The 13132-nt window shown below is 41.6% G+C and overlaps 1 protein-coding gene across 2 annotated transcripts in view; it reads right to left on the bottom strand.

Annotated features, from left to right (window-relative positions):
- Positions 1 to 13132, bottom strand: part of KLHDC10 (kelch domain containing 10) — a 58350-nt gene that overhangs the window by 5405 nt on the left and 39813 nt on the right. For both annotated transcript variants that reach the window (XM_011939596.1, XM_011939597.1), the window contains 6 exons: positions 9970 to 10124; positions 8672 to 8820; positions 6078 to 6162; positions 4665 to 4731; positions 3131 to 3178; positions 738 to 877 (listed from right to left, as the gene is read on the bottom strand). In XM_011939596.1, the coding sequence (XP_011794986.1) occupies positions 738 to 877; positions 3131 to 3178; positions 4665 to 4731; positions 6078 to 6162; positions 8672 to 8820; positions 9970 to 10124 (644 nt within the window). The remainder of the gene's footprint in view (positions 1 to 737; positions 878 to 3130; positions 3179 to 4664; positions 4732 to 6077; positions 6163 to 8671; positions 8821 to 9969; positions 10125 to 13132) is intronic.

Below are 13132 nucleotides of genomic sequence, written 5' to 3'. Positions count from 1 at the left end.
GAGTCTCGCTCTGTCGCCCAGGCTGGAGTGCAGTGGCACAATTTCGGCTTATTGCAAGCTCTGCCTCCCAGGTTCACGCCATTCTCTTGCCTCAGCCTCCTGAGTAGCTGGGAATACAGGCACCCACCACCACATCTGGCTAATTTTTTTTTTTGTATTTTTAGTAGAGACGGGGTTTCACTGTGTTCGCCAGGATGGTTTCGATCTCCTGACCTCAGGATCCACCCGCCTTGGCCTCCCAAAGTGCTGGGATTACAGGCGTGAGCCCACTGCGCCCGGCCTATAAATATGAATTTTTTTTACTTCAACAACAAACAATTTCACTATTAACTAACATTAAACTAAAACTATATTAAGTATCCAAAATGCCAAATGTTGGTAATACAAAGATGAAAATAAAGGCCATCGCTTCAAGAAATGAGCAGGACCTTCAATAATATGGTATCAAGGGGTTAAAATGATTCCACCCTTCCAGGAAACACCTTTGACATCATGGTCAGGGCCGGAATGCCACAGGTAGCATTTCTCTTACATCTATGTTATTCTCTCAAATTTGGGTGTGATGATTTTTCTCCTCTTTTCTCAGAGGATGGCCTAGCTTTGGGAGGAAGTTTTAAAAATACATTATTAATAATCTAAGGTTTGCCCATATCTGGGTTTTTTTCTTGCTAATATCTCTAAAAAGATTTCTTTATCATCTGTAACTACATAAGGAAGATATGAAAATAAAAACTTACTGGTGTAACTGCTGCACAGTGAAAATAAACTGGCTCTGGCATGGTAGCTGGGAGCTTCACCCATTGGAAAGTCTGCAGATTCAACTTCCAGATATCTCCCAGGATCACCTCTCCATTATAGCCCCCACAAATAAATACATCTATGAAGAAAAGAGAAAGCCAAGATCACACAAAGGAAAAGAGCCAAAACTATGGAGTATTTTAGAGTAGGTCACACAGCCAGCTGACATGTGGCCAGTGAAGTGGATTGCCCCATGACACAGACGACTTCTGCTGTGCAGCCTCTCATGCTGTTGTCTTGTCCCTCAATAGAACTGAGACGCTACGTCAGGGTATTCACTGGGACTAAGGATGCAAGCCTCTAGGGAGCCTTCATGTCAAAGTTTCCAAACTCAAACACATACCTACAGATTCCAGGCACAGAAAGTGAATGAGCAAGGGGTCTAGGGAAGATAAACAGAAGGCTCAGGAAAACAGACAGGAATGCTCATGCTCTAAAAGAGGTGACAGCTATGCAGCCCCAGCTGTTCGTTACCATAAGAGACTTAAGGTTGGCAATTGCCAGATTGCCCATTTTTTTTCAAGGCAAGCTTGGAAATCTGGATATGTTTTTAAAAATGAAACATTTTGATTTTTAAGTTTTGGCTACTAATTTTTTTTTTTTTTTTTTTTAAGAGAGAAAGTCTCACTATGTTACCCAGCCTGGTCTTGAACTCCTGGGCTCAAGTGACCCTCCCGCTTCAGCCTCCCAAAGTGCTAAGATTATAGGCATGAGCCACCACCCCGGCCTCAAAACAATTTTTAATACACATATGAGCCAAACAAAACACGTATGTAGGCCACCAGTTTGCAAACTCTTCTTTAAATAATGTCCTGGAAAGAATATACATTTATCTGTTCATAGAGTCTAAAGTCTCTGAGGAGGAACGTTCACTGCAGTGTTCAGTTTAGGAACACAAGAGAGGCTCTTCCAAGCTTTCTTCAGCTAAAAGAGGACAAACTGAAGCTCTGTTTGATCTGTACAGTTATTAGGAATAATTTTCCTAAAATGAGAGGTGTGGGTTTTCTGGTAAAATCAGTTAGTTATAACTAATTAGACAACTTGTAACAAAGGCTATGTGAACCTTCAAATGAAATGCCTAGAACTAAGGTTGAATTCTATTTGTGTGGTGCTTGGCCTCAAAGAATTAAATGAATAAACTTCTTAATTCAGGTCTAGACCAAGTTTAAGCTAATACTTAAGCTATAAAATGCACTGGAAACTTTTTTGGCTAGGATTCAAGGAAAACCTAAAGTACAGTTCCATTCTAAGAGAGAGAAATGTGAGCAATGTCATTATCTATAAATTTTATCCAGAAAGCAGGAGCACAATAAAAAATCCCTCTGAACTAGAGATGGCAGAATAATCCTAGATATATCTGAACTAAGTTGCTAAAAGCATACAGGCTATCTAACTCATTTATAGGTACTTTCCTCCCAGAAAAAATTTAAGAGCTATATCAAATGATGAAATAAGTTGTAAATTAAAAGACAGGAAGGTTATCCAGAGAGGAGTCACTTATCACATTTAGTTAAAGTAGCTGCAGCTGCTTTCTTATTTTTTTTTTTTTTTTTTGAGACGGAGTCTCGCTCTGTCGCCCAGGCTGGAGTGCAGTGGCCGGATCTCAGCTCACTGCAAGCTCCGCCTCCCAGGTTCACGCCATTCTCCTGCCTCAGCCTCCCGAGTAGCTGGGACTACAGGCGCCCGCCAACATGCCCGGCTAATTTTTTGTATTTTAGTAGAGACGGGGTTTCACCGTGTTAGCTAGGATGGTCTCGATCTCCTGACCTTGTGATCCGCCCGTCTCGGCCTCCCAAAGTGCTGGGATTACAGGCTTGAGCCACCGCGCCCGGCCTGCAGCTGCTTTCTGAAGCCATACAATGCCTTTGTTATAATACAGCCAAAGAATGAGCTAAGAGTTCCATTTGGCATCAGGGAGAGAACAGAATCAACTTTATGAAATACCACTCTGAAGGAGTTATTACAATTTTAATACAATGTTCGCTGAGGTCTCTACAGTATAAACAGTCAAAATTATTAGTATTAGTCACCGTAACCACAGACATCTGTTGAGGTGTGGGATGCTGGAAGATCAAGTGCTAAAATAAAAGCTTATTTATCACCATTTTCTGAGTTCTCTAATAACTGAGGGAACCCAAATACCATACTAGTTTACATGATGAAAATGGCTGAGAGAGGCGTAACTACGAATTTCCCTTTAAGTTTAAACTACCAGAAATAGACTTTTCTCAAAGTTATGAGCCTCTTTTGAGGGGGCTATCTTTAGGAAATAAGACATTTTCAGAAGATACAATTACAGAAATGGAAGCAAAATGTTATTTAGAATCCTTACCATTTTTTATTTGAACACAGCTGTGACACCTTCGGGCTGCAGGAAAGCCTGCCAAACACACAAACACATAAGTTCCATTACTTACAGAAAGACTAGGAATCACACTGATACAACACAGTGAAAGACATACTATGTGTAACTCAAAACAATCCCTTTGTTGCATGTTAAGCAAACACTGACTAGTCCTTTCACTCCCTCCATATTTCAAAAGCCATCAGGAGTCTCATCATAACCGTACAATGCTGAGGTGCCAGAAACAAAGAGGGAAAGGACAGGAGTTGCTAGTGGCTTTCCCAAGCCCTTTTACCCACACAGAGATAGGTAGATCTTCATTATTTATTTAATTTAGAGACAGGGTCTCACTCTGTTGCCCAGGCTGGAATGCAGCAGTGCTATCTTGGCTCACTGCAGCCTCCACCTCCTCGGCTCAAGTGATCCTCCCACTTCAGCCTCCTCAGTAGCTGGAACTACAGGTGCACACCACCACACCCAGATAATTTTTTGTATTTTTAGTGAAGACAGGGTTTCACCATGTTGCCCAGGCTGGTCTCAAACTCCTGGGCTCAGCCTCCCAAAGTGCTGGGATTATAGGCATGAGCCACTACACCCAGCTGGCAGATCTTTATTTATGCTCCAATTTCTTATATCACCCATATTTCTCAGCTTCTGCCAAATAATTCAATAAAGAGGATTAAAAGTCTCTTTCCTCAATCACTAAGGATAATTACTGTGTGTGGGGGGGTTTTTTTTTTGTTTGTTTTGTTTTGTTTTGTTTGACAGCAAGACTCTGTCTCCCAGGCTGGAGTGCAGTGGCGTGATCTTGGCTCACTGCAATCTCTGCCTCTGGGGTTCAAACAATTCTCCTACCTCTGCCTCCCAAGTAGCTGGGATTACAGGCACATGCCACCATGTCCAGCTAATCTTTACATTTTTAGTAGAGATGAGGTTTCACCATGTTGGCCAGGCTGGTCTCGAATTCCTGACCTCATGATCTGCCCACCTCGGCCTCCCAAAGTGCTGGGATTATAGGCGTGAGCCACCACGCCCAGCCCTAAGGAATAATTATAATTGGACTAAGGAATACAAGTATTTTCTAATACCAGTTCAACAGATTTTTCTTTTTTCTTTTTTTTTTTTTTGAGATAGCGTCTCACTCTGATGCCCAGGCCGGAATGTAGTGGCTCAATCATGGCTCACTACAGCCTCTATTTCCCAAGCTCAGGTGATTCTCCCACCTCAGCCTCCCAAGTACCTGGAACTATAGGTGCACACCACCATGACCAGCAAATGTTTTTGTATCTTTTGTAGACAGGGTCTCACCATGTTGCTCAGGCTGGTCTCAAACTCCTGGGCTCAAGCGATCTGCCCACCTTGGCCTACCAAAGTGCCAAGATTAAAGGCGTGAGCCACTGCACCCGGCCCAACAGATATTTAACTTGCCATATAACTCAGTAAAATTACTTTTTCCTTCCAAAATGAGTAAAAGTATAATATATGTTTGTTAAAGATAAATTAATCAATACTTTAAATTTACCTATTTTTTCATGGGGTTTTGTTGCAATTTCCTCCCATGCATTCGTTTCAAGGTTGTATGCATGGATCTTAGAGAAAAAAAAAGAACACATACACATACATAAATAACTGTAATTTTAGCTAGCCTGAAAATGGATTCTTTTAAAAACAGACTTTGTTTTTTAAAGCAGTTTTAGGTTCACAGCAAAACTGAGCAGAAGGTACAGTGATTTTCCATACAGAAAACTGGACTTTTAACAGCAGCAGCCTGTGTAAACATATATTCTTAGTTGAAAAGTCTTTCTTCTTTTCTTTTGCTTTTTTCTGATCTTTCCAAATATATGGGAAAACATTAAATAGGGCAGTTGAAAATTAAACACATATATGATTTTGCTTTTTATTTTATTTTTTATTTTTTATTTTGTTTGAGATGGAGTCTCTGTCGCCCAGGCTGGAGTGCAATGGCGCGATCTCGGCTCACTGCAACCTCCACCTCGTAGGTTCCAGCGACTCTCCCGCCTCAGCCTCCCGAGTAGCTGGGACTACAGGTGCCCGCCACCATGCCCAGCTAATGTTTGTACTTTTAGCAGAGACGGGGTTTCATCATGTTGGCCAGGCTGGTCTCAAACTTCTGATCTCAGGTGATCCGCCCACCTCAGCCTCCCAAAGTGCTGGGATTACAGGCATGAGCCACCACGCCCAGCCCACTTTTTTAAATTCACAGAAAAAAATGAAGAAAAAGGTTGGAATGAGAAGCTGCAGTGCATGTGATTCTTGATTTTCTTCTATATGTTGTTCTGCAACTTCCACATTTTCTACAAGGGGCATGTATCATTTTTATAACAGAAAAAAGCAAGTGTTTGTAAGGGAATGTGGGAATTCAGTTTTGACAAAAGTTGAAAAAGACCATTAAGGTTCCAAGCAGTCCAGGAGCTCTACAGCCTAATATAGGTTTCCCCTGGGATGTGTGACTATGACATTTTAGAAATGCCACAGGGATGGATGAATAACAGCCCTTCAGAGCTCAGCTTTCTCAAGTTCGTGACGTGCAACTCTAAACAAGCCTGTTCTTTTTAGATACACAGCAGTGATGATGATGCGGATGTGACATTCTGAGAATGCTGCTTCCAATTCTAATTAGTTGCTCCATTCAAGCTACTATGCCTTCCTTTTAGTCACTTTCCTCATCCAGCATAAGGGGATAATTTTCACAAAGTATTTTCAGTGTGTGATAAATAACACCTGTCAACTGAAAGCATTTTGGGGCACAGGGTTCAACCTTACAATATAAAGTGCATCCAACACAAAATAGGCGTTAATGAGGAATGTGCTCAAAAATTAAAATATCTAAAGTAACAGAATTATCTTGCTTAGTTGACACATGCCTCTTTCTAGCCTTCTCCCTCTCCCTTTTTTTCTTTTTTAAAAAATATACCTTGTTTAAGGAATATGCTGTCCAGGATGTACCACCTCCCAAGATGTAAATCCTCTGCCCGTCATGTGCGATTTCATGTCGGTATCTGAAAATTTACAATAAAATTCATTTATAATTAAGTGAAAAATGATCTACCTAAGATTTAGCTATAAGGTTTTTTATTACATCATTATTTATAATAATAAATTATTGGAAATAACCTAAGTGTTTAACAATAGTGAATTGGTTATATGACTTACAGAATATACATAAAATGGATTAGTATGCAACCAATAACAGAGTAGGTACCAGATAGTGGTTAATGCATTGAGAACTTTTTTGTGTCATTTTTTAAAATAAATTGCATTAAAAATTTATAGATACATAAATATATATAGAAAATGGCGGCCGGGCGCGGTGGCTCAAGCCTGTAATCCCAGCACTTTGGGAGGCCGAGACGGGCGGATCACGAGGTCAGGAGTTTGAGACCATCCTGGCTAACACGGTGAAACCCCGTCTCTACTAAAAAATACAAAAAGCTAGCCGGGCGAGGTGGCTGGTGCCTGTAGTCCCAGCTACTCGGGAGGCTGAGGCAGGAGAATGGCGTAAACCCAGGAGGTGGAGCTTGCAGTGAGCTGAGATCGGGCCACTGCACTCTAGCCCGGGCGACAGAGCGAGACTCCGTCTCAAAAAAAAAAAAAAAAAAAAATGGCTATTAGGATATAATCCAAAACATTAAACCTGGTTATCTTTTAGTTTAGACTTGGATTTTTATTTTCTTCATTTTGCTAATTTGTATTTTGTAGATTTTTCTATAACCTTTTGTGATAATTTTGTATAAAGGGGAAAATATTACATAGTTTTAAAAAGTGATCTGCCTACATTTAGAGACCTTAGACTATGAGTTTGCAAATTAAGATACTTATTTAGCAGAAAATTATGCTACATAGAACTGTGGATATAATATAAAACACCTCAGAACTTTCATCCAGGCAGTCTAGCTAAAAGCTAAAATAATTTCTAATATGTCCATAAAATGACTCAAAGAAAGCAACCATGTGAAAATGCTTTGAAAACTTAATCTATTTCCTTCTTTACCTGAAGTCTTTGTTGCTGATAAAATAAACTACATCAAAATCATTCCAGTAAGAGGCCAACTCCCAAGTCCTCTTATGTTAGTTTTACAATGATCAGCCCACTAACAGGCTACAATTAAGATAAATTCTTCCTTAGCACCTATATGCTATTTTGTTTAAAGAGGCAACAAAGAGACACTGGATTCATCTAAACAGAGTTAATAAAAAATGTTTTACTGTCTTTGCTTTCAAACTGGAGGGGAAAAAACCTCTTCAAGTGTTTCAGTGAGTTTAATTCTTTTTTCTGTTCTTTTTTTTTTCAAGACAGAGTCTTGCTCTGTCGCCTAGGCTAGAGTGCAGTGGTGCGATCTCAGCTCACTGCAACCTCTGCCTCCCAGGTTCAAGCAATTCTCCTGCCTCAGCCTCCTGAGTAGCTGGGATTACAGATGCCCACCACCATGCCCTGCTAATTTTTGTATTTTTAGTAGAGACGGGGTTTCACCATGTTGGCCAGGCTGGTCTCGAGCTCCTGACCTCATGATCCACCCACCTCAGTCTCCCAAAGTGCAGGGATTACAGGCGGCACCCAGCCACAGTGAGTGTAATTCTATGAAGAGGCAACTGCTATTAGCAAAGAAAAGTGAAAGATACAGATCTGCTACTAGAAGGCAACTAGAGAAAACCATGTGATGTTTAACACGGCACTTAAAATGAATGACCTTTCCATCCATCCATCCATCCATCATTCATCACCCATCCACCCATGCAAGCTTCCTTCCATCTATCCAATCAACATTCACATTCACTGTGGGGATGGCCCTGTGCCCTGTACTGATGGTATGTCTGTGAGAGAATGAGGCAAAGAATTCTAATATGCAAGTTAAGAAGGGAAATCAGGCGTGGCATGGTGGCTCACACCTGTAATCCCAACACTCTGGGAGGCCAAGGGCAGGCAGATTGCTTGAGCCTAGGAGTTTGAGAAGCAGCCTGGGCAACATGGTGAGACCTCATCTGTACAAAAAATTAGCCAGATGTGGTGGCACATGCCTGTAGTCCCAGCTACTTGGGCGGAGGGCTGAGATGGGAGAATGCCTTGAGCCCAGGAGGCCAAGGTTGCAGTGAGCCATGATTATGTCACTGTGCTCCAACCTAGGTGACAAAATGAGACCCTTTCTCAAAAAAAAGGGAAATCAAAAAGTAACTGGACCGTAATTGTTTTGCCTGTAATATGAAATTTGGTTATAGTTGCTACCACTGGTTTCTTCTTCAGAGTGTTACTACTATCTTCCTAATGCAGAAAGACTAAATATAAGAGGAAATGACATGGAAAAAATTCGGTAGTTTAGAAGGAAATACTATTTTCTCACCAGAAGAACTTTTTTTTACTATAGACCTTTCTTTACTACTTACCTGAGATCTAACATCTAACAGCCAGTTACTCTAACTGGAGCCAAAGGGTTTTCTTCATATTGCCAATACTCTGAAAGAGGTCAAATGTTAGCACAAAAGAATAAATATGCTTGAATCCTAGAACCTCACCTCTCTTCTGGTAGATCACAGGATAGGTTGTTTGGTTTCAGTTGTGTCCACTCTCTGGTATTGAGATCTAACTTGTGCAGGTCTGTGCTGTAAATATAGCCGGTTGTCCCTCCAAAGACATAAAGGGAGCCATTGATGATGGCCATAGCCTGGATAACAATGAAAGGTGAATAAGACCAACTTGTTAACACTTGATTAAAGAATGTAAACTTATCAGACACCTCCAAATCAGGTTTTATGAAATTCTCTTGTACTTTTTAATCTTTTAATGTATCAGACTCTTAAAAGAAGATTTTAGAGAACCCAGAGATTATTTTAAGAACCTGGAAAACACCTTTGGAAAGGAAAGCTTTACTCAACTGGAAAGGAAGTCCTACCTGCCAAGATGATTCTTAAGGGTCCTAGCCGACCAAATAATTTCTAGCCCATGGGCACATATAAGCATTTCCGTTGAAAGCTGCTTCTCCCTATGAGCAGTCTGAAGTAAAATGCTCTCAAGAAGCAGCAGATATGAAAATAAGCCACCACAATCTCCTAAGTAGAAACCCTACTTAGCAGTTCAAGGAACCTGACGTTTTCGAAAGGACTCTTTTCAATGAAAGTTTCAGCTATTGTTATGGCCACTTCTTATAGTTTAAATGCCTCCTGTGGAAGCAACAAAGCTGTCTAGTATGTGCTCCTTTGAAGTTAAGCTCAGAAGCTGTTTATCAGTACTAATGCCGGCAAGTCAAGAAAGAAGTCAAAGCTTGGTTGTTTTAAGCTTAGACTCTCAAAGAGTCTCTGATGTATGGTGGGTTGCTCCCTATCTTTCTGGATATAACTTTTCAGACCTAAGGTTTGAAGTGCTGGAACCTAAACTAATCTCTACAAAATGTACGTATGTTTTAGCTCAGATCCATGTAAAAGTTTCTTCACCAAGTGCTTTCTCATCTACTCAAGAATCACTCTAAAAATGACCAGGACCCAGGCCATAGTGGAGCCCAATCTCTCACTGGGGGTGAGGGTGGAGGTGGAGGTGGGGTTCTAACACTTAAAGGAACTTTCATACAGGTCTATATCCTGACCCTAAGTTGAATTAGAAACAGAAAGTGAAAAAAAAAAAGGAAAGGAAAGAACAGAACATGGCAAGTAACCAGATTTATAAATTATAATTTCATATCAGAAGTAAAAAATCAAGTACTAACCACAACTAACTCTTCTCCATTAAAATAAAATGGTAACAATTACAAATATTCTAACACCGTCCCCAGACTAGAAAAATATGAACAAATACACCATGACTGGCCACAGATTGGTACCTGTCCATATATACGACTGGGTTTCTTCCCCCGACAGCTGAGCAAAGCCCATCTCTTATACTTCACATTACACACATGGACGTCATTGCCGTTGCTCTCTCCAAATGGGATGCCTGTACCTCCAAACACTAACAGGTTGTTTCCATGCAGCACAACTGAGGAAGGAGAAGCACAAGTTCCATTCACAAATGGCTACCTGCAATGTGTTCCCACATAAACCCAGAATATCTGAGAAGCTAACACATATCTGCTTTAATGATCTCATAAGATAGCTCAAATCACTGACATCTAACTAGTAGCTGAGCGTACCAAATCTGAAAATCTGAAATCTAAAATACTTCAAAATCCAAAACTTTTTGCGCACCAACAATGATGCTTAAAGGAAATGCTCACTGGAACATGTTGGATTTCAAAGTTTTGGATTTGGGATGCTAAGTACAATGCAAATATTCAAAAAAAAAAATCTGGAATGTAAAACACTTCTGGTCCTAAGCATTTCAGATAAGGGGTACATGGCCTATACTACAAAGTTCTGCAGAAAAAGATCGAATATCACTATATGGGCTCTATCATATAGTTCATTGGTAGGCATATATGACGTATTCAATACATATTTATGGAATTCACTAAATACTCTGTATAACAATATTAAGTTGTATGAACTACAACCTACCCAGTACACCACTGCTGCTCAAGACAGTTCAAGTATGCAGCAAAGAAGAGAAAAATGAAGCATCATCTTTGCCTTAGCAAAGACCCAAGGGGACTCCAAATAAAGGGATTAAAGGGACATTCTGTTTTTGCCAGGAAAATGATCTCTACATTTAAAATTATGATTTCTGTCATTTTAATGCTCTACCAGATAAAACAAAACACACCAATATCCAGCAGGCAACTTTGGTGTTCTTCCTCCTGTAGCTCTTTTGTTCCTGCCACCACACACATACATACACACACATGTACACACATATTCTCTTCACTCATACATATGCTCTCTCTCTCTCTCTCTCTCTCTGGAAACAGTGCTCCTATGTTATTTCAGTGGCTTTTTTTTTTTTTTTTGACAGAGTCTTGATCTGTCGCCCAGGCTGTAGTGGCATGATCTCAGCTCACTGCAACCTCCACCTCCCAGGTTCAAACGATTCTCCTGCCTCAGCCTCCCTAGTAGCTGAGATTACAGGTGCCCACCACCAAGCCCAGCTAATTTTTGTATTTTTAGTAGAGACGGGGTTTCGTCACATTGACCAGGCTGGTCTCAAACTCCTGACCCAAAGTGCTGGGATTACAGACGTGAGCCACCACGCCCGGCCAGCTTTTTTTTTTTTTTTTGTAATTCTTTTTTTGTTTGTTTGTTTGTTTGAGAGGCAGGGTCTCGCTCTGTCACCCAGGCTGGAGTGGAGTGACACAATCACAGCTTACTGCAGCCTTGACCTCCGGGACTCAAGTGATCCTCCTGCCTCAGTTTCCCAAGTAGCTGGGACTACAGGTTTGTGCCACCACGCCTGGCTAACTTTTGTATTTTTTTGTAGAGATGGGGTTTTGCTATTGTTGGCCAGACTAGTCTTGAACTCCTGGGCTCAAGCAATCCACCCACGTCAGCCTCTCAAAGTGCTGGGATTATAGGGGTGAGGCACCACACCTAGCCTTTATTTATTATTTGTTTGAGTCAGAGTCTTGCTGTGTTGCCTAGCTGGAGTGCAGTGGCATGAACATGGCTCACTGCAGCCTTGAATTCCTGGGCTTAAGTGATCCTCCCACCTCAGATGTCCAGGTAGCTGGGACTATATGTACAGGCCACTATGCCCAGCTAATTTTTTTTTTTTTAAGAGGCAGGGTCTTGCTACATTGCCCACGCTGGTCTTGAACTCCTGGCCTCAATTGGTCCTTCTGCCTTGGCCTCCTAAATTGCTGGATTACAGGCCTGAGCCACCACCCCAGCACTGATCAGTGATCTTTGACGTTACTATTGTAACTGTTTTGAGGCGCCATGAACCATGCCCGTATAAGACAGTGAACTTAATCAATAAATGCTGTGAGTTTTGACTGCACCAATCAGCCATTCCCTCATCTTTTTCCCCTCTCCTCCGGCCTCCCTATTCCCTGAGACACAACAAGATTGAAATTAGGCCAGTGAATAACCTTATCTCTGCGTAATAAAGTAAAAAGAAGAGTCTACCGTATCTAACTTTAAATCAAAAGCTAGAATTGGCTGGGCGTGGTGGCTCACGCCTGTAATCCCTGCACTCTGGGAGGCCGAGGCGGGTGGATCACGAGGTCAGGAGATTGAGATCATCCTGACTAACACGCTGAAACCCCGTCTCTACTAAAAATACAAAAAATTAGCCAGGCGTGGTGGCGGGCGCCTGTAGTCCCAGCTACTCGGGAGGCTGAGGCAGGAGAATGGCGTGAACCTGGGAGGTGGAGCTTGCAGTGAGCAGAGATGGCACCACCGCACTCCAGCCTGGGCGACGGAGCAAGACTCCATCTCAAAAAAAAAAAAAAAAAAAAAAAAAGCTAGAATTGACTAAGCTTAGTGAGGAAGGCACGTGGAGAGCAAAGAGGCCGAAAGCTAGGCCTCTTGCACCCAACAGTTAGTGCCAAGTTGTGAATGCAAAGAAAAGCTCTTGATGGAAATTAAAAGTGCTACTCCAGTGAACACACGAATGATAAGGAAGCAAAACAGCCTTATTGCTGATAGTGCAGAAAGTTTAAGTGGACAGATGATCAACTACAACATTCCCTTCAGGCAAAGCCTAATTCAGAGGAAGGCCCTGACTCTCTTCAACTCTATGAAGGTGGGGAGAGGTAAGGAAGCTGCAGAAGAAATGTTGGAAGCTAGCAGAGGTTGGTTCAAGAGGTTTAAGGAAAAAAGCCATCTCCAATACATAAAAGTACAAAGTGAAGAAGCAAGTGCTGATGTAGAAGCTGCAGCAAGTTATCCAAAAGATCCAGCTAAGTGGCTACACTAAACAACAGATTTTTAATTATTTTTTTTTTAATTTTTTTGAAACGGAGTCTCACTCTTATTGCCCAGGCTGGAGTGCAGTGCAGTGGGGCGATCTTGGCTTATTGCAACCCCCGCCTTCCCGGGTTCAAGCGATTCTCCTGCCTCAGCCTCCCGAGTAGCTGGGATTACCAGCGCCTGCCACCATGCCCAGCTAAT

The sequence above is a fragment of the Colobus angolensis genome, unplaced genomic scaffold (assembly GCF_000951035.1).
Source record: "Colobus angolensis palliatus isolate OR3802 unplaced genomic scaffold, Cang.pa_1.0 Scaffold182, whole genome shotgun sequence".
In the NCBI taxonomy this organism is placed as follows: Eukaryota; Metazoa; Chordata; class Mammalia; order Primates; family Cercopithecidae; genus Colobus; species Colobus angolensis.
Note: the sequence above shows the minus strand (reverse complement) of the source record. Positions and strands in the feature narration are given on the sequence as shown.